Source organism: Pituophis catenifer, unplaced genomic scaffold, assembly GCF_029215685.1.
Source record: "Pituophis catenifer annectens isolate HBS135680 unplaced genomic scaffold, rPitCat1.0.hap2 SCAF_6, whole genome shotgun sequence".
Lineage (NCBI taxonomy): Eukaryota > Metazoa > Chordata > Lepidosauria > Squamata > Colubridae > Pituophis > Pituophis catenifer.
This window is the reverse complement of record NW_027256886.1, coordinates 11,073,124-11,092,823: the sequence shown is the minus strand read 5'-3', so window position 1 is coordinate 11,092,823 and position 19,700 is coordinate 11,073,124. Positions and strand designations below refer to the sequence as shown.

The 19,700-nt window shown below is 39.6% G+C and overlaps 1 protein-coding gene across 5 annotated transcripts in view; it reads right to left on the bottom strand.

The window, feature by feature from the left end:
- Positions 1–237: 237 nt before the first annotated feature.
- TBL1XR1 (TBL1X/Y related 1) overlaps positions 238–19,700 on the bottom strand; it is a 243,633-nt gene continuing 224,170 nt past the window's right edge. For 4 of the 5 annotated variants that reach the window (XM_070946263.1, XM_070946265.1, XM_070946264.1 and 1 more), the window contains 6 exons: positions 17,550–17,671; positions 16,142–16,216; positions 14,228–14,355; positions 11,270–11,435; positions 9,307–9,408; positions 238–7,485 (listed from right to left, as the gene is read on the bottom strand). In XM_070946263.1, the coding sequence (XP_070802364.1) occupies positions 7,459–7,485; positions 9,307–9,408; positions 11,270–11,435; positions 14,228–14,355; positions 16,142–16,216; positions 17,550–17,671 (620 nt within the window). In that variant the 3' untranslated portion in view covers positions 238–7,458. The remainder of the gene's footprint in view (positions 7,486–9,306; positions 9,409–11,269; positions 11,436–14,227; positions 14,356–16,141; positions 16,217–17,549; positions 17,672–19,700) is intronic. The other variant, XR_011600525.1, reaches the window with a different exon arrangement.

Genomic DNA, 19,700 nt, shown 5'->3' with positions numbered 1-19,700 from the left:
TGGCAGGCGTGTTTGATATTGCATTTGTCTGTGTGAGGACGGGGGACAGAAGAATACCGTATGCTTGTGTCACATATGTCTGCGCCCCTGTCTTGGGAAGCACTGAGCAGCCTCTGTGTTGTTTGCTCTGGATCACATGGCCCAGAAGGAAGATGTCTATAGTTGCCCATCCCATAGGAATGAATTCATGAATTCCTTGAACTTAAAAAAAAAAAAAAGAAGACCATTCAACTGGCATCGTATCAAAATATATTTTATTCTGGACCTCTTTCGGATCTGATTCAAATTACACTTGTCAGAGCAATACAATGTGAAGGGAAACCTGCAACAGAAAAAAAATGTGCCTGGAAAAAGGATTAAGAAAGAGAATTTTAGGGGTGGTTGGGAGGGGAAAGAAAATCATTGTGATGTGGAACCAAAGTACATCATAAAAGGTGTAATTAACATGGGTCCAGGACAGCATAGAACATCTATATCAGTCTTCTTTAGACAATAAATCATGAAAACTGAATGATAAAGTCTTTCTGAACAAGTAGAAAAGCAAAGGAAAAAAAAACCTCTCACATGGGCTGGTTTTACACTGGTATAAGTTTGTAATTTAACTGGATATATATATATATATCTTTGAAAAAATGGCGTAGACATTTTTTTTTATCCAGTGCTATAGAGATAGGATCACAAAGTAGACCTCCCCCCCCAATGATTTGTAACTCCAGATTCAACCTTTTTTTTTTTTTTTTTACAACTACGTCAAAGTCAGGAGAGAAGGAGAAAGCGTCGGCAGGAAGAAAGGGGAAAAAAAAAACACCCAAAAACTGAGACCACTTTTGTGTTCTAGATCACTGACCTGTTCACCGCAGCCTGTCGAGAGACAAGATTGCAAAGCATACTTGGAGAAGCAGTTAACAAAACAGAAGGTTTTTCCTGAATTTATCCACAAATGGGAAGAAGGGAGGTGGAGAAAAAAAAAGAGGAAAAAAAAAAAAGAAGAAGAAGAAAGCAGCAGCCCAGGAGATGATTACAAATCATGCTTTTGTTTGATAGACCTCAACATACGGAGACCTAACAGAGGCTTTGTTGTAATGGTTGCTGGACAAGTCTTACAGCATTGACATCTGTGGCTGTGATTTATTTATGAGTTTGACAATGAGGCATCTGTCTGTTATCTGGGGAAATACCGGAAAAGCTGTAGGTTTTCCTCTGAAGAGTAGGTTCAAAGCAGTTCATCTCAAAAAAACAAACAAAAAAACAAAAAAACCCTTTGCTGCTGTCCGAATCTAGAGTTTTCTTTAGGTGTCTTCCTGCTCCCTCTGTTCAACTTCTGGACGTAAATCTTGACATACAGAAAGCCAACGGAACAAATGCTTGGAAGGAGGCTATTTGAGAGAAGCAGGACAGCAGTTCGGTCGGCTGACGCGAGGTGGTCAAAGAGTCAAAAGGCAATACAGAATAAAATCAACACGGTGACGTGGGCTCTTTACGGTGCGCGCTGGTCCTTCAGCATGTTTGCACATCAATCCTTTTAGACATAAAACTATGAAGATTCGGCCACTGCTCATGTGCCACAATGCTGCCCTCCTTTTGGGAAAATTCAGAATCCTTTCCTTTTGCTAATCATTTTCTACTTTTCAAATCCACTCCCCATTTTCACTGGGTATTCCAGGTGCCTTTGCTTAGTCACTGCTTCTTATGCAACAAATTTGAGAGCTTCTCTTGCAGCTAAATTTGGAAAAGGGCGTCTAAATATCCAAATGCACTTTCCCCTCCTTTGAAATTACATATATTTCACGGAAAGCCTGTAGCTTTAAGCTTATCTCTCTTTTTTTCCCCCTTTAAAAACCATACCTGACCAATGACCATTTTGCAATGTTGCAGTTTTGCTGCTTTCTGAAAACCAATCGATGCAGCATAAAAATATGGAAAGTAGTTTCCATATTTTTTTACTCCTGAACTTAGGAAATACAGAGTTGCTGATTTTTTTTTAACATATTAACGCTGCATAAAATATATATATATATATATCAGTAAATAAAATTCAAATTGGTATAAACTTTTGGTCTTTTTCAATCTTATTTAGCTTACTATCAAAATCAACACAGTCTTCAATTTGTTTTATCTGGATGCAAGGTATTTTACTTTCACCCTACTTCCCAAACCACAGACTGATTTGGTACTAAGTTTCCAGAAAGAGGCTCAGAGCTACAGGCTCTTTGTAAATTTAAAATACTTTAACAACCAATCAACAAAGTAATGCTTTCAAAGGTAACATTAAGAACCCTAAATTAGCCTTCCTTCAGCTGGTGGATGCAACGTTTATTAGAACTACAACTGTCCACTTTTTACTAGATGACTGCAAATTGTATCAAGTTATTCCCACAATTTGATAATCTGGTAACTAGGTTGGGAAGGATGCCCTAGTTTTAACCCAATAACCTAGGAAAATAACCAGACATTTTGTCATAACCACATCCTAATGGTCACTATCTTATTTGACCATAGGGGAAGTGGATTTTCATTCAATTTTAACACATCACCCTTTTGCTGCCCAAAACATCTTAGCAGTTTGTTCTAAATTGTTAACAGCTGTTCCCAATTTTCCCCCCACGATTAACTTATCCAAAATAAGTTATCCAAAAGTTAAATGCCAAGCAACTTTAAAACAATCCAACTAACTTCAACTACTGTAGTAACTGGTAAATATTACCTTCAAAACATTTTCTGGCTGTGTCATTTCAAGAATGAATGTTCATTTTATGCAGGCTGGTAAAACAGCCATAAAGCCCATTTCAATCTGTGTTTCAGATTTTTCTCCATGGCACGCCCATGCATAAATCAGCTTTCTTAGTCTTGGCAAAATTCAATTTCTAGTCATTGTGGATTGGGAATTCAAGGAGATGTTAATCAATGATTTTAAGGGCATCAGATTGGGGAAGCCAGACCTAGACATTTAACTAGTGTCAGGATGGAATCAAAGCATGGGAAAGTGATATTATTAAAGCTGTGTCGCTCAAGTCTTTTGACTGGAAGAACTCTTAATAGGGGAAACTATGTTGCATGAAGAGGGATTGGACCACTTCGTCTTCACTAGTTCCCAGTTCAATCAAGACTTCTGCTTTTAGAACCTGCACGGGCACACAAGTCAAAAACAATGGTGGTAAAGTGAATGACAAATTAAAGAATAGCCAAGGAACACTGTGATATGTATCTCAACAGTGCCCGCCATATCCCTGCTAATGTTGAAAATAAAATACAAGGTGGAGAGGCCTTACACGTAGTTGTATCCTGGAATGAGGAATGGCAGTTTTGGGGGGATTTTCCATTCTGTTTATTCTGCCTTGGGGTGTTTGAATTGCTCTTTTTATTGTGCTCACCTTTCATACCACATTCTCAAAGTTTTGACTTACTGAAAAGGAGAAGGAAGTTGATTCACTATTGGGGCAGCACTGTGGCACATTGATGAAAAGATAGCAGTCATCAGTTGGGAGAGCTCCAGGCTTTCAGTTCAATGCCTATCACATAAACAGCCACAATACAGCTGGCCCTTTTCCCTACCACAATACATGTTGTTGTTGTTTTTTAAAGCTGTGCTGCTAACTCCTCTCCTCACTTTAACCTCCCCTCCCCCAAATGACCCATGCTATGGGATGATAAAGGACAGGGAAGCTGCAGTGCGGAGGGAGAGAAGAAAGATGGACAGATCTGATGAAAGAAAAAAAAAATAATCTCCAAAATACCTACTATCCTATTTCCTATAGAATACTCTTTTTAACAGCAATGGTTTATTATGGCATGAAACACAGAAAGCCTGGGAGGGGTCTGCAGGCCATGGGAATGAAGTTACTTTTTGCCAGGTGTGGGACTTGGGAATTTGGAATGTGGCTTGTGGAACTCAAGAGCAAGACTGAACATCTGGCCCACAAAAAAAAATAACAGTCTTCCTTGAATTTTGTGTTAAAAGCAAAATTATGTAGGAAAGGAGGAGGGGAATCAGCCCAGGATTTGGTTGATAACACAGCTGTGATAATGAAGCTTCAATAAAGTCTACATGCTATATCATACTTAAATGGCTAGAATCAAAACAAACCAACCAACCAAAAGAACAAGAGCTAAACAGTTGCAAAACCAGAAATATGAACGTTGCTGTGGAATCTTGCAGCTGTGTCAAAAGACTTCAAACACCATCTCGTTTTTATACACTTTTTTTTTTGAAGGAAGCTGAAACATCAGTTCAAGAGCTTGTATGAAAAACGAACAGACTGTCCATATCAAAATACAAAAGTACTATCAAGAATCACCTCTGACTTTTTTTTTTAAAAGATTTAAGTTCAGTGCAATTGACATTTGTGTTTGCTAAAGGAAAAGAAAATGCTGTTTAAATATACTCAAAATAAAAATCCCCCCAAAACACATTTGTGTCTATTCCTGGGAGCACAGTTTAAAATTATTGCACAGATTTTTTTTTTTACATATTTTAAACTTTTAAAAAATTATTTTAATAATGACAGAGGTCAGCCACAGTCCTGGACCTCCAGCGGTAAAAAGCAAGGTTTTCAAGTGCCAGATACTCAACAGGTTAAGTTTCTTACATACTATAATTTACAGGGAAAATTATTCTTAACCTCCTAAGCCTATTCCCAAACCTTATAGACAATTAATACAGAGGTATCATTGGATGGAACGACTGTCCTTATGGGTGTAAATCTTCCTTGTCTTCACTTGCAATCTGTGTGTAACTTTATAAATCCCCCATTAAGAATAACCATGATGGTGTATTATAAATCAGCTAAAAATGGTTGTGGTTGTCTTACCAAGTAGATAAACTTGACTTACTTCAAGATCTGCTTTCTGGGCTTGTACACAGAGGTGGCAGAAGTCAATGCTGAAAGAATGTACTTCATAAAGACGGGGGAGGGGGGCAGGATGCAGTCCTCCAATTTAGCAAAAGCCTCAATGGAATATAGAAGATTGAGCCAAGTCTTACAAAGAAAATGGAGTTACTGCAGAAGCAGCGTTTTCTCTCTTAGAACTTCGATCTTAAGCTGGATCTTAAACTGGGTCAATGAAGCTTTGGTGTGTATTTCCTTGCCTGATGTTAAAAAGAAAGGAGACACACACAAAACAAAAAAAAACAAAACATAATAACCCTCATTGTAAGGAGGGAAAAGGAGAATTCAGTAATTTACAAATAAAAGAGGGAATCAGTTTATATCTTCAAAGGAAGAGGTCCAAGCTTTGGGTTTATATGCTGAGCTGCCTACTGAAAGAAGTAGCAAAAATGGAAAAGATTAGAAGTTTAGTATTTCTGCACTATGTTGCTGTGACTGAAAAGGAGATCCAAAATGCTTCGGCAAAGCAAATGAGTACAAAGCATTCCTTTAGGTAGAAAGCAGGTGAAACCTTAACGAACCCTGAACACCTCCTCTTTGTTTAAGAAGTTGGAAGCTGCATAAGACACGGAGCATCAAACGAGAATGGAACAGGTCAGCCTTTACACTGAACTTTCTCACACACACACAAGTCCCACTGTTGCTATCGTTTGTGATCAGACACAAGCAGAGAGTTAAAGTGAAGGAAAAGCAAGATTTGATATAAGAAACACAGACATTCCAAAGTAGTGATCGTATTTTCTCCCGAAAAACATTTAGCAGCTTATACTTAAATCTAAGTTTGAAGGGTGGTGTGATGAAGAGAAAGGAGACAAGCACATAGAAATAATAATAATAATAATAATAATGGGGGAGCAACAGGGAAAAATTAGTGCAATACTATTTTCTAGTATGGAAGCTCAATCATTGGATAGTTAAAAGAAGCATGAAGCGAAGAGTTTTTGCCAGGGGATGTTTCTCCTTTCCTTTGACTTCAAAAAAAATATGAGGAGCCATTCACTGGGAACTTCCACCAGCCCAGTGGAACTTAATCCCCTCCTGAAAATATTGCTCAGTTCTTCCTCTTCTATGTCTTTTGTGGAGAATTTCCAGTGAAAGTTATCTTGAAGAGAGTAAACAACTTGCCTTACTTCAGAAAAATCTTTAGTAAAGAGGCTTCAAATGTGTTTTTGTACGAAGAGGAAAAAAGAAATAAGAAATAAGAAATAAGCGCTGTCCCCAAAGGCTGAAATACTTTCAAACTGGGAATTTGATTATACTGAATAAAACAAGGGAAAATTTGTATAGAGGTTGTAGCAGAAACATTTGCCCAAACTGAGAATGAGACAAATCCTTTCTCTCTCTCTCTCCATTGGTTCAATTTTCACAGTGCGACTCAAATGGACTTATGATCATGGGTTTGAAGAAAAAGAGGCTCCAATTCTTCTGTTTTGCTTAAACTTGGAATGTACGGACCACAGGTGGGTTGGGATTACCTGAGCCTACCTCCCATCAAGGCCTATCGCCTCCTTCCCCAAGATCTGAACACACAAAAGGCTCACCACCCATACCATCAAGCTCTCCAAGCCAATGATACGATTCCCTACTGTGGGCATCCTATTTCAAGCCTCTCAGTCTTCGTTTTATGTGTGTCTTCTTGCCATTTTGTACACTCTTTAGATTTGGCAGAAATGTCTCATGATGGGGGATTGTTGCTTTTTTTGGAACTGTCGTCACCAATAAAATGAATAAGTGCAGCATCTGAGTAGCCTCTAAACTATTGGATCTGACAAAAAGATAAAGGAATGTTGATCCTCATTTGTCAGGATGGGTTTTGTTCTCTTCCCCCTCATCTAAACTGGAAGAAGATCTATGTAACACTTACCAAATGTCTATAAAGTTAAGGAAGAATGGAAAGAACTGCTGAAAAGGATTTTCCTCCCTCCAATTCTTAGTGAAAAGATCCACCACAACCTAGAAAAGAATTTCACATCCTGGCTACAAGCATCAATAAAACTTAAGAGCACAATGGGAAGAAGCAATGAACCAATCAACTGTTTGTTTTCCCTATACATGAAAAAAAAACCCCTGCTTATTACCTATTGGGGTGGTGGGGAGGGATCAGAAAGAAGGGAAAACAAAAGTTTCAAAAAGGGCAAAAATAAAGAAAAGAGGAGAAAGAAGATAGGAAAAAGAATAAGCCATACATAAGCTTTCCTCAATCTGATACTCTCAAAGGGCTGCTTGCATAATTCAGTTCTCTTTCTCTCTTGTCCTGGTTTTTTTTTTTTTAATTTCCTCCCACTTCCAAATTTTTTTGGGGGGGAGGGGCAGGGGGGCTGCAGAAAATTCCAGCACTTGGTGAACAGGCTTCACAAGCTGTGACGTCACTCTGTCATCTTCTTCAGGGTATAATCGTTTGCTTTTTTTAAAAAAAAAGAAAATGTACAGTACATGTATTTAATTATTTCAGGTTTGGCTGTAGTGGACTGGCCATGGTTCAGTTGGGACAATAGCAGTACATGGGTCGTGGGGACAGTCATTTTGGCTATGTACACATTCATAGTCGGTCCATGGCTTCCAACTAGTAGCGCTATTTCCGTAGATCTAGTACGCAAACCTGCAAAGAGGGAGGAAGGGGGGGGAAAGGGAAGGGGAGGGGAGGGGAAAGGGGTTTCAGAAAATTTATTTATGTATTTCATATGGACACCAACACAAAGGAACGGGCATCCTACAATACAGAAAATGTGCACTATTCTTATTACACTCATTACAAATATGAGTGGTGCAGGGACGACATGCTCTGAAGTCTGCCACCGGTTCACTTCACGGGCATGCGCACCGCAGGCACTAAGAAGTCTTTTCTGAGTCTGCAAAGGTAAGTGGAACAGCGAGAGTGATTTAGATTGGCTAGAAAGCAAGATTTCCTGCATTCTAGCGAATATAAATTGCAGAACTTTTAAAAAACTTTTTAAAGCATTTTTTTTACTACCGGTTCCGGCGAAACGGTAGCGTTTTTTTTTACTACCGGTTCGGCCGAACTGGCCCGAACTGGCAGCATTTCACCCCTGGAGTGATCCTTGATGCTCTCTGGACCTTGGTTGTTTCCTTGCAGACATTTCATTACCCAAACTAGGTAACCTCATCAGTGCTAATAGGGAGTGGGATTTGCTCTCAGTTTATATTCTAATGGTGTCTTGCCCTATCAGTGTTGGTGGAGATAGTTCCAACACTCAAGAGTGCGTCTTTTCAGTGGCAGATCTGTAATATCTTTGTAATATCCTCACGACTGAATTATGCGTATTGCCCAGGGGTGAAATGCTCTGAAGTCTGCTATTGGTTTGCTTCGCTACACGGTGCGCTGAAAAAGGAGGATTGAGAAGCCTCTTCTTAGTCTGCAAAGATAAGTAGAACAGCGCTGGGGGGGGGAGGGACAGCTGTGCCGCGCAATTTAGATTTGCTAGAAAGCAGGATTTCCTGCTTTCTAGCGAATATAAATTGCGCGGCACAGCTGATCGTCAGAAATACCGGTTCGCCCAAACTGGTTGCATTTTTTACTACCGGTTTGGGTGAACCGGTCCAAACCGGTAGCATTTCAACCCTGGTACTGCCGTATTTATTGCCTTTACAGCACAAGACAAAATCTTTTTCATGTCTTTTAATGATATTTTGATACTGATTTTTTAAAGAGGAATTTTGGTTCTTTGGGATGTATTCAATGAAGGGAATTTGTAAATCCTATTGCAGGTAGTCCTTGACTTACGACCACAATTGATCCCAAAATTTATGTTGCTGAGCAAGACATTTTGTTAAGTATTTTTGCCCCATTTTACGACCTTTCTTGCCAGGTTGTTAAGTGAATCACTGCAGCTGATAACTTAGCAACCCATTGATTTTGCATGTCAGAAAGTTGCAGAAACTGATCACATGAACTTGGGATAACAGCAACGGTCATAAGTATGAACCAGTTGCCAAGCATCTGAATTTTGATCACATGATCATGGGGCCTCTACAAAGGTCGTATGTGTGAAAAATGGTCATAAGTCACTTTTTTCAGTGCCGTTGTAACTTTGAAAGGTCACTGAATGAACTGTTGTTAAGTCAAGGATTACCTGTATTGGTTCTTTTGTAGAAACATCCTGAAGGTATATGACAGGAGATTTTTCTTGAGTGAGGGATTTCGCGAAGACGTTTCCTTCAACGTTTCTCACCTCTTCAAAACTCTTGGGTTTGCCTCGCTTAGGATTATTGGCTTGATTGATTAATATTTTATTTTTATTTTAAATATATACTAAATAAATTGTAGGAGAAAAATTCTACAAACCCCAAGCACATCCTACACTTTAAAGAAATAAAGCAGGACCTAAGCATACCCAGCCTATTTGGATGCTGGCGTCTGATAAAAGGAACCGAGTGTAAGATCTCATTTTGCTTTACTTACTGAACCATCTGAAGCACTCGCTCCAACTTTGTCTCCTGCTGCATTCCAGCAAACCTCAAAAATGCCTCCTGTCCCCCGATAACTATGCACCAGAGCACCCGTCTAGAAAAACAATATAGCCAAGAGGTTGTGATAGAACACAATGACATTAAAGTAATAAAAGTATTATAAGCCTCAACTGATTATCTTTCCTGGCAGGTACGCATTTCCTGGCACGAATGAACATATGTATCGGGAGAGATTGGAGGAACTGAATATGTACAGCCCAGAGGACAGAAGGGAAAGGGGCCATATGATTGAAACCTTTAAATGTATTAACGGTGTAAATAATACTTCCAGAAGTATTTTCAATATTAAGCAAAAATCAAGAACACGGGGGGCATAACCACAAGAGGGAAGTTCAAAAATAATGTTAGAAAGTATTAATTCACAGAAAGAGTAGTGGAACCAACTATTTGGAACCAACTGCGGAGATAGTGGGCCAATCATCAGTTAACTTGAGTTTTAACGTCCTTAGGATAAACATATTTCCATCACCCAACAAAAAATTAAAAAAATAAAACTAAAATAAAAAAAAAACCCTCAAAGGGAAGTCTCGATGGATCACAAGTTTTCTTCTGTTGTCAGTGTTCTATGTTTCTATGTAGTCAAAGCAATATGCAAATAATTAATAGCCCAGCTGTTCTTTTTGCAGCAGGCATTAGGAAAATACAATGCTGGATAAACCTGTGAGATGTTCTCAAATTTTGTTCCAAAGCAAGAAAAGTGCTTATTGTATTTGTCAATACAATTTGTCAATACAATTAGGAATAGCAACAGCACTTAAACTTATATATCACTAGCTGGACACCCATGCTTTGCTACGAAACTATGTGATCGGGCATGATAAATTGACACTTAAAGCCTGAAACTTAATGTAGAATGTGTAACTCCGTAGCATCAGAGCATGTTAATATAAGGCAACTGGCAGTTGGAACAGAGGGGGAGGGGGAGTAGAATGTCCCTGCCCCCAGGCCGGATGAGTCACGTGCTGGCCACGCCCACGCCCGGTTTAGCGAAGGGGTAGCATCAAAGCATTTTAATATAGAGCAACTGGCAGTTGGAACAGAGGTCTTTTCAGGTGGGGCGGGGGAGTAGAACATCTAACTCCTTAGCATCAGAGCGTGTGAATATAATACTGTATATGAAACACTAATGATCTGATGGTCATTTCAAAAAATCCTTTCTTAGCGAGCACCTAGAAGCCAAGAGGAACATACTGCCAAATTTCAAGTTTGTAGGCTTTACCGTTCTGGAGATTTCGTAATGAGTGAGTGGTAATTGGCTTATATATATATAGATTCCATACTGCTTTACAACATTCTCTGGGCAGTTTACAACCTCAGCAGATTGCTTCGAACAATCTGGGACCTCATTTTACTGACCTCGGAAGTTGTTAAAGTCAACCCTGAGCCTGGTCAGGATAGAACTCCAGGTTATGGGCAGAATTTGCCCCCAAAACTGCACTCTAACCATTGGGCTACCAGGACTCCTTTCCTGGTTGCCCAGAAAAAAGGCACACCTTCTGTAAGAACCAGTGATAAGTATAGCAAGTACTAAAAGCCAGCTCTGAAAAACTTTTGCTAGAACTGAATAAATGGGAGATAAAGTACAAAATATTTCTCACATTATTTACAGATGGCTTTGGTTTTTCTGGTGGGCGGTGAGAAGAGGTGAAAATTACAGTAGTCAACTTTAAATGTTCAGAATATGAGAAAAAGACAGGGACTGCCTTTACTGCCTAATCTGTAAAATGATCTGCACTGCAAATCGCTTTTCTTTAATGGTAAGGAATAATAATGTCATCCTTTTGTCTTTCCCACTGAAGCTGTCCTTTTAGTGTGATCTGATTAAGGCCATGAGAAACCTTTAATAGGTAATAAAAAATAAGTTGATAAAGTTACTAGTGCTCCAGGAGACATACCTGTGTATTCCAGATGTGTACACATTTGTCGAAAGAACCACTGGCCAGATATCTACCATCAGGACTGAAAGCTACACTGTACACAGGTTCTTGATGTTTCGTCAAGGTGTGGATGCAAATCCCTCGGTCTACGTCCCATAACCTGACTGTAGAATCAAAGGATGCACTACCAGAGGCAAGAGGAGAACAATAATTATTAATTTTAACTGTAATTTATGCATTTATTCATAAAATGTACCTCTCACTACAATTGTCTGTAGAGATTCTCAGTCGCCCAGGTCATGGTTGTCCCAAAGGTGCTTTTTCAGGAGGCAGCTGGACTTTCTTGTTTTTTTTTTCTTTGAAGATGTTTCGCTTCTTATCCAAGAAGCTTCTTCAGCTCTGACAGGATAGTGGATATCCTTTCATTGCCCACTATCCTGTCAGAGCTGAAGAAGCTTCTGGGATGAGAAGCGACTCGTCTTCAAAGAAAAAAACAAGGAAGTCCAGTTGTCTCCTGAAAAAGCATCTTTCGGACTCCCACTACAATCGTAAAAAGGCTCTTGACTTCCAAATTGGACATCTTCTCTCTCTCTCTCTCTTGGTGGTGACTATGCAAAACTGGCTGTTACTCTCCATTTCTTAGAACTTCTGAGAACATGGAAAAATGTGGAATACTGTTTCCGAATGGGATGGAAGTTTTGCCCGTCTTGAATGAGAAAAGCGATTACATCCGGTCATTTTATATCAAGCAGCCACAATTTAGGGGACATTGAGCTACTTGGCTGTTGAGCAAGTCAGCAATGAAGTATGTGAGGAAAAGGACTTTGTGTTATAATTCAAGTACATGATGCTGAATGCTGGTGCTATGTAATATATAAGATTGCTATGGTTGGCTATATGATGATTGGGTATTAGAACAATTATTCAAAGCATGCTACTGCCTAGTTTATATTCTGGAGAGAGATGGGAATTTAGGAGATATTAATGGACGCTTTGGAAGTCCTACCCTTAGGAAAGCCAACATCTGTCAATATAGCAGGTTCATGAGTATATGCTAACTAGCAGGATAAGTAGGGGCTGGCAATCCATGTAAAATATAATGTACTATGATTCCTTTTTAGGTGTAACTTAAAAGCATATTTTAACCAATTTACAGGTAGACCTGAGTTTACGACTTGTCATTTAATGACAATTCAGTGTTACGATGGATGCCCCCAAACTACTTACGACCCGTTTTTGAAGTTACAGGCGTAACCCCTCCCCTGCAGTCATGTGATCACATTTTGGGCACTTGGCAACTGACTCATGTTTACAGCTCCATCCTGTAGTCACAATCTACAAGTTTTCAGCAAAAAGATACTCATTGGGGAGAATTTATTTGCTTAATGTCCATGGCTTTCACTTAACGACTGCTGCAAACTATATGATAAAGGTAAAGGTTCCCCTTTCACATATGTGCTAGTCGTTCCTGACTCTAGGGGGCGGTGCTCATCTCCGTTTCAAAGCCAAAGAGCCAGCGCTGTCCGAAGACGTCTCCGTGGTCATGTGGCCAATATGACTCAACGCCAAAGGCGCATGGAACGCTGTTACCTTCCCACCAAAAGTGGTCCCTATTTTTCTACTTGCATTTGTTACGTGATTTCGAACTGCTAAATTGGCAGAAGCTGGGGCAAATAACAGGAACTCACCCCGTTACGCAGCGCTAGGGATTCGAATCGCTGAACTACTGACCTTTCGATCGGCAAGCTCAGCACCTTAGCCACTGAGCCACCACGTTCCTACGCAAACTATATATATATATATCTCTGGTGTTTTCCCGCATCATTGTAAATAAGTTGGGTTTTTTTTTTTTTTAATTTGATTTATATGCCGCCCTTCTCCGAAGACTCAGGGCGGCTTACAATGTGCTCAGCAATATTTAAAATTCTAGTTAAAGAATATTTTAAATATTTTAACCAACTTATTTATAATGACGTGGGAAAACACCAGAGATTTTAATTTTTTGCATATGCACACCCGCGAAAACTTAAGAAGACATATATATATATATATGAGGCGATAGACAATTCTTTAGGACAATTCTTTATATATATATATATATATATATATATATATATATATATATATATATATATATATATATAGTCACATGATTTCAATGTATTTAATAAATGTGAATTTGATTCCCCGTTTAGGTTTAAAAAGGAACAGTTATCTTCCTCAGTGTTCCATTTATTCATGCTACCTTACTTGTTAAAAAGCAATTAAAATATAAAAAAAAATAAAATAAAAGAATTTCCGAATCAGGAAAGGGATTGATGATGGTAGCAAAACCACGATGTTCTTTAGAGGTAATCTGAGTTAATGGGATTACACGTTAAAATTCTGAAGGAAAAAAAGGAAAAGGAAAAAAGGAACCCCACAACCCGAAGGGTATTATTTCTGAGTATTTTCCAAATTTTCCTATAAAAATCCTGAAGCACAGTTGTGGAACCATTTCTATACTCAAGAGGCAGAATAGTGTGTGGTCTCCATATTTAATCTCAATAGAACAGTTTCTAGACTAGCTCAGAAAAGTCACTAAGCAAAATTATTGGCTTCATTTTTTTTCATTTTCATTTCATTTTATTTTTTTTTTCATTTTATTAAATTTGTATACCGCCCTACTCCCGAAGGACTCAGGGCGGTGAACAGCCATAAAATAAAACATATAGATACAAAATTTAAAATAGAGATAAAACTAATTAAATAAATTTGGCTGAACCATTTTAAAACCCCAATAAATTAAAACCAAATTTAAAATTCCATTTAAAAGAGGAAAAGTTTAGGTCAGGCCAGCTTGATGGAATAAGAACGTCTTAAACGCGCGACGGAAGGTACGCAGATCCGGAATCCTCCGTATCTCCGGGGGGAGCTCGTTCCAGATCGTAGGTGCCCCCACAGAGGTCCCCCTCTCCTACACCGGGGAAACCTTACCTTGCTAACATTAGATTGGCGTTTGGATTGTTTGTTCCTGGCCCTGTTGGGCTCCATTTGATAGTATAAATTTCTTTGTTGTGGGCCTGCAGATCATGAACACAGCTATCTTGCTTCATACTCCAGATCTAAAAAAAAGTGAATAAAGAAAGCAACAATCAGCTTTATTTAATTTTAGGTAAAAAGATATTCTCATAAATCTTGCAGGGTTTTAAAGCAAAACAAGGAAAAAAAGATCTATTTTAAACTGGTTTTTTTAAAAGACAGAAACCTGTTTTTATACCTCGGGTATGAGATAGCAATACTCAAGAATGAAGTTATATTTTTAAAACACGAGCTTTTTATCTGCATTCACTTTATCGAAATATCAATTTATGGTAGCTTTATCTTAGAAAAATAGAATGAAGGCCTTTTTTGTGACTATTTATAAGAGAATATACAATTTCTACCGTATCGGAAAGGACGCAGACTGATAAAATATCCACTCCACGCAAGCTGATCTGACTTCCATATTGGCAGGGGACTCTTATTTCAGTGATGGAAAACCTATGACAAGTATGTCACAGGTGACATGCCTCAATGTTTTGGGTGAGGAATCAGCTGTCACCAACACCCAACATCTATTCTCGAAAACACACCCTCCTTCTCATGCCATTTTCAAAAGCTGCAAAGGCTGTGTGAGAATGGGCAATGCCAGTGATGGCTAACCTTTTTTTCCTTCGGTTCTGAAAGCGTGTGTGCACATGAGATAGCAGGCGTGTGCTCACACCCATAATGCAATGCCCCCCCGTGCATGTGTGCGTGACCCCCCCTGCTGCCCCACCCCCCTGCGCATACATGTGCAACCCCGTTTGCATTGCCCCACGCATGCGTGCGACACCCCCCCCCCCCGCGCCCCATTTTGGGCCTAGCAGGTCTCCCTGAAGCCTCCGGAAGCCGGAAACAGCCCGTTTCTGGACTTCCGGTAGGCCTGTTTTTCCTCCTCCCAGAACCTCAACGCGAGCCCTGTACTTACTTGGCATCCAAAACGGGCCGCTTGGAGACTCCTGGGAGGGGAGGGGTGGTGTGGGAGGGGCCAGCCAAAAATCAACTGGCTGGTGGGAGGTGTCGTGCATGCGCGGTGGAGCTGACCTAAGGCAACGGCTCGCGTGCCTGCAGAGATGATTCTGTGTGCCACCTGTGGCACGCGTGCCATACGTTCGCCATCACGGGGCTATGTTCTTGCATGGCTCCTGGACATTAGGGGACAGAGGGGCTTCCAAAATTTGTTTGAGAATGGGAATGTGCTTTCACGCAATCTTAGGAAGTCATGGAAGATGAGTGAGGTGGACTTGCATGCCTTGGGGAATGGCCTTCTGAGTGGCAGAGGTGGCACTAGGGCTGAAATCAATGTCCAAGCCTGTACTGCCACTTATCAGCGTGACCTAAATTAGGGGCAGGGGTAGAAACAGAGAACTTTTCTTTTTTTTAAATTTGGCTGTGTGACCCAACAGCAGAATCAGTTTAGACATTTTCTGAATTTTTGACATGCTGAGCTCAAAAGGTTCACCATCACTGCTCTACTTTCTGAGGCCTAGAGTAGAAGCTGAGTGTTCATCTTCTTTCATAGTGTTGCACAAATACCACTCCTCCTCCTCCATCTCCTCCTAGTTTTTACTCAGAAGCGTGCACCCTCTTATGGTCAAGAAAGCAATTAAGTCCTTTTCCACGTTATCAACTCTTGCAAGTTTAGGAACAGGAGTCATATAGCAGCTGTAGGGCTGAGCCAGATACAGGCAGCTAGGACTTCCACAGTGCAATCAAGTAGATACAGATATAAAGATTGAAATGACAAGCATAGATGGGAGACAGCTGTTTTCCGAATGATTTCGCAAAAAGAATCCAAAATGACCCAGTGCGGCAATACACTTTTACCTTTAGAGTCATGTCATCGGAACAAGAAGCCAGAAGATTACCAGTGGGATCCCATTTGATTGCATTTACTTCATTCTGAAAATAAGCAGCAAGAGAGAGATTGGCATCTCAATTTTCTTTATAAGAGAAACATCAGATTGAAGGGGGGAGGATGGTTTCCCAGCTCAAGGGGAAAATATAGTGAAAATGTCTGGCTAGAAGTAATCCAAGGGCAGAAGACATACTTTAGGAGAATTGACTGAGTTTGTATGTTGGAACTTTACAGCAGGTTAAATCTTTAAGGGGCTGGTATCAAAAAATGTACTTATTAAAAAGTAATTTAGAGTCCAGAAGAAGGACCTTCTCTGCTGTGGGTCCTGCTTTTGGAATATTTTATCTGAGGTGAGATTGACCTCCCACCCTTCTGACTTTTCAAAAGAAGCTTAAGATCTGGTTCTGCCAGATGACTGGGGATCCAATGGAGGAGCTTCGCACTGGAAATGGTTTGTTAATTAAAAACTGATCCCATCTCTCTTCCCCCGGAATCCCAGTCCTTCCTTTGCCATCTTGCGTGAATGGTTTTATTTGCTTTGTTATCTGATATCTGATGATTTTAATGCTTTTATGCTGCAAGCTGTCCAGTGTTGTTTGATATGAGATGGGCAGCAAATACATTTCATAATAAATGAATAAAAAATAAAAAAATAGTAGGAAGGTGTAGGAGATGACCAGGCTGAGCCCAAGGAAGGGATCTAACGCATCGTAAGTCACAAGTCCCTGTGGGCCCGCAAGAGATCTAAGGTCCATCCCATCTTGAATATCTCTCTTATCTCCCGCTCATTTCCCTTGATCATCAGTTGGCCAGATTCTTGTAGAGAGCTTAAGAGCTTGCAATACATGTATTCATTTATACTCATTTGAACTGCCTGGATCTCCTGATTTCACCGGCGCTCGACAGAAGGGTGCTTAGTACTTGGGACCTTCTCTTCCCCCCGACCAAGAACATCCTCCAAATAATACCACCATAACACTACAACTTCCACAGCAACAGCGTACCGACTTCATAAAGGGTATACAAATTGAAGATATTGAATGGTATATAACCTTTGCTTTCCCTGGAGACTAGCTGAATTCATTCTTGAAACATGTTCGATGTCTATAGAAAACTGGCACTTTTTTTTTATTGGGAACTATGACTTTTGACAAATTTTACCTAAGAATAATAGGGAACAGGGAAGAAAGAACAACAAACTGTGCTTCAACCTTTGTTGTTATTGATGGCCTCCAAATAGGGAATTTTTGGGAATTGTAATGCAACACATCTAGAGGGCGTACGGTGGGTTGAAATAGACTGGTTTGAGTCTCTTTACTTTGCTTCACACATGCAACTAGAACTATGTGGATAACAGTTAAAGAAAAAATTACTTACTGTGTGGCCCTGGAAGGTTTTGATGGGTTTATCTTGACCTAATTTACAGACATGAATACACATATCTGTACTACAGGAGGCAAATGTGTTGTTGCTCTGCCAGTCAACATCTAACGCTGGTGCTATTGACAAAAAAAGAAAGAAAAAAGTCAGAAGAAATAAATCTTTGCAATCATCAGCAAACGAAAAAGATGAGATGACTGGCCAGTTTAGAGTCAACAGAATTTGAAATGCAAAGTTCATTTTGGGAAAGTTCAAGGAGAGGCTGTTTTATACTCGAAGGGGAGCTGTGAATATGACAATTAATCAGAATTTGTATTATCTAATTTGTCAGATTTACAGTAGTGGCCAAAATTGTGGAAACCTTTTGGGAAAAGTGTATTTTCTAAAACTAGCTAATAACACCACTTTTTTTTTGAGTAATACCATAAAATTATATGTCAATGGAAAGATAATTGAATCAAGAATATAATGCAATAACCTTTATGAAGGATTTGCTATTAGAATAGCAGTTACAGTATAAAGAAGAAAAGTGAAACATGTAGAAAAAACGAGATATACAAAATCAGTTAATAGTTGGGTAACCTTTAGCATGAATTACGGCCTTACAACGTCTTCCCATGGAGTGAACCAAGTCTTTTATTTCTGCAGCTGTTATAATGTGGAACCAAGATTGAATGATTGCTTCTATTAACTGGGTTTTATTGCTGGGTCGCTTCTGACTAACAAGTTTCTTTAGTTGGCTCCATAGATTTTCAATTGGGTTAAGGTCTGGGCTATCCCAGGCCATTCCAGCAGTGGAATATGATTATCTTGAAACTCCCCCCCAAAAGTGATGTTATTAGCCATCAAACCTCAAAAATACACTTTTCCCAAAAGGTTTCCACTATTTTGGTTACTACTGTATATCCTGCTTTTGTCATATTTATATCCTACTTTTCTTCCAACTCAACGGTACATGGGAAATTCCAACACTACAATCTTCTTACAAAATTATAACCCAACAACAGAAGCAGTTGGACTGTAGTGTAACCACCGATATAAAATACCACACTGTTCCCATCTTTACATCAGCGACAACATTGATTTCTGAAGGTCACCAGACATTTTGGCACTGACTTAGTGAAATATTTGCATTATGGAAGGATTAGCTCTAACATGGAAAGGTTTTCATTCCATCACTGAAAATTCATCATATGAATCAACTAGTGTGGAATATAAGAGGCACACATGACATGAAAATCGATATGCACTATTTAGCACTGAAATAATATTGGTAGTCCTCAAATTATAGTGGCGATTGGGACTGGAATTTCCGCCACTAAGTGATGTGGTTGTTAAGAACAATGTCACGGGACTGCATTGTTTAGTGACAGCAATCCAGGCAGTTGCTGTCATAACCCCAAGATGCACAGGCTGTTAAGCGGGAAACAGTGGGAGTGCCAAGTAATGAGTGTGAAATTGCCACAAGGGGGAAGACCCATGCAGGCCAAACATGGAGGGTATGGATGTTGCAGAGTGGCGCAATCTCAAGAGTGGGGAGAAGACATTGCAATGCATGCAAACAAGGAGAAGTAGGACATGGTGCATGTGAGTGAACAGGAAGGAGTGTATAATGCGTGTGAACACTGCTCGATAGTGAAGTGCGAGCTGGAATCCAAATTTTAATCATTTGGCTAGGGTGGGAGGGCACTGCAAAGACCAGAACTTCAAAGGCTGGTTGTAGGTCCCTTTGTTCAGCACCTCTGTAACTTTAAATGGTTGCTGGACAAAGGTTGCTGGATGTTAAAATGAGGACTACCTGTATAATAAAATGCAGATTATAAATCATTATTTTAAGTAAAATCCAATCAAGAATCGAGAAAGCAATCTATTCTAATACGTTGCTGGTAGCAATGCAAACTCGAAGTTGAACTGATTCAATTCAAGAGAAAGTAAATTAAACCAGTTTCCTTTTTCTGTCAATAGGAGGAAATCTGAAACAAGATAGAAAATTTATTTTTAAAGGACCCTGCAATTTCCCCACAGCTGAACTAGCTGGAATATCAACTAATAGTGCTGTTGGAAATATGTGCTAACTGTAAATATGCACGCACCCATAAACACACACACACACATACATACACATACTACAAAAAAACCTCAAAAACT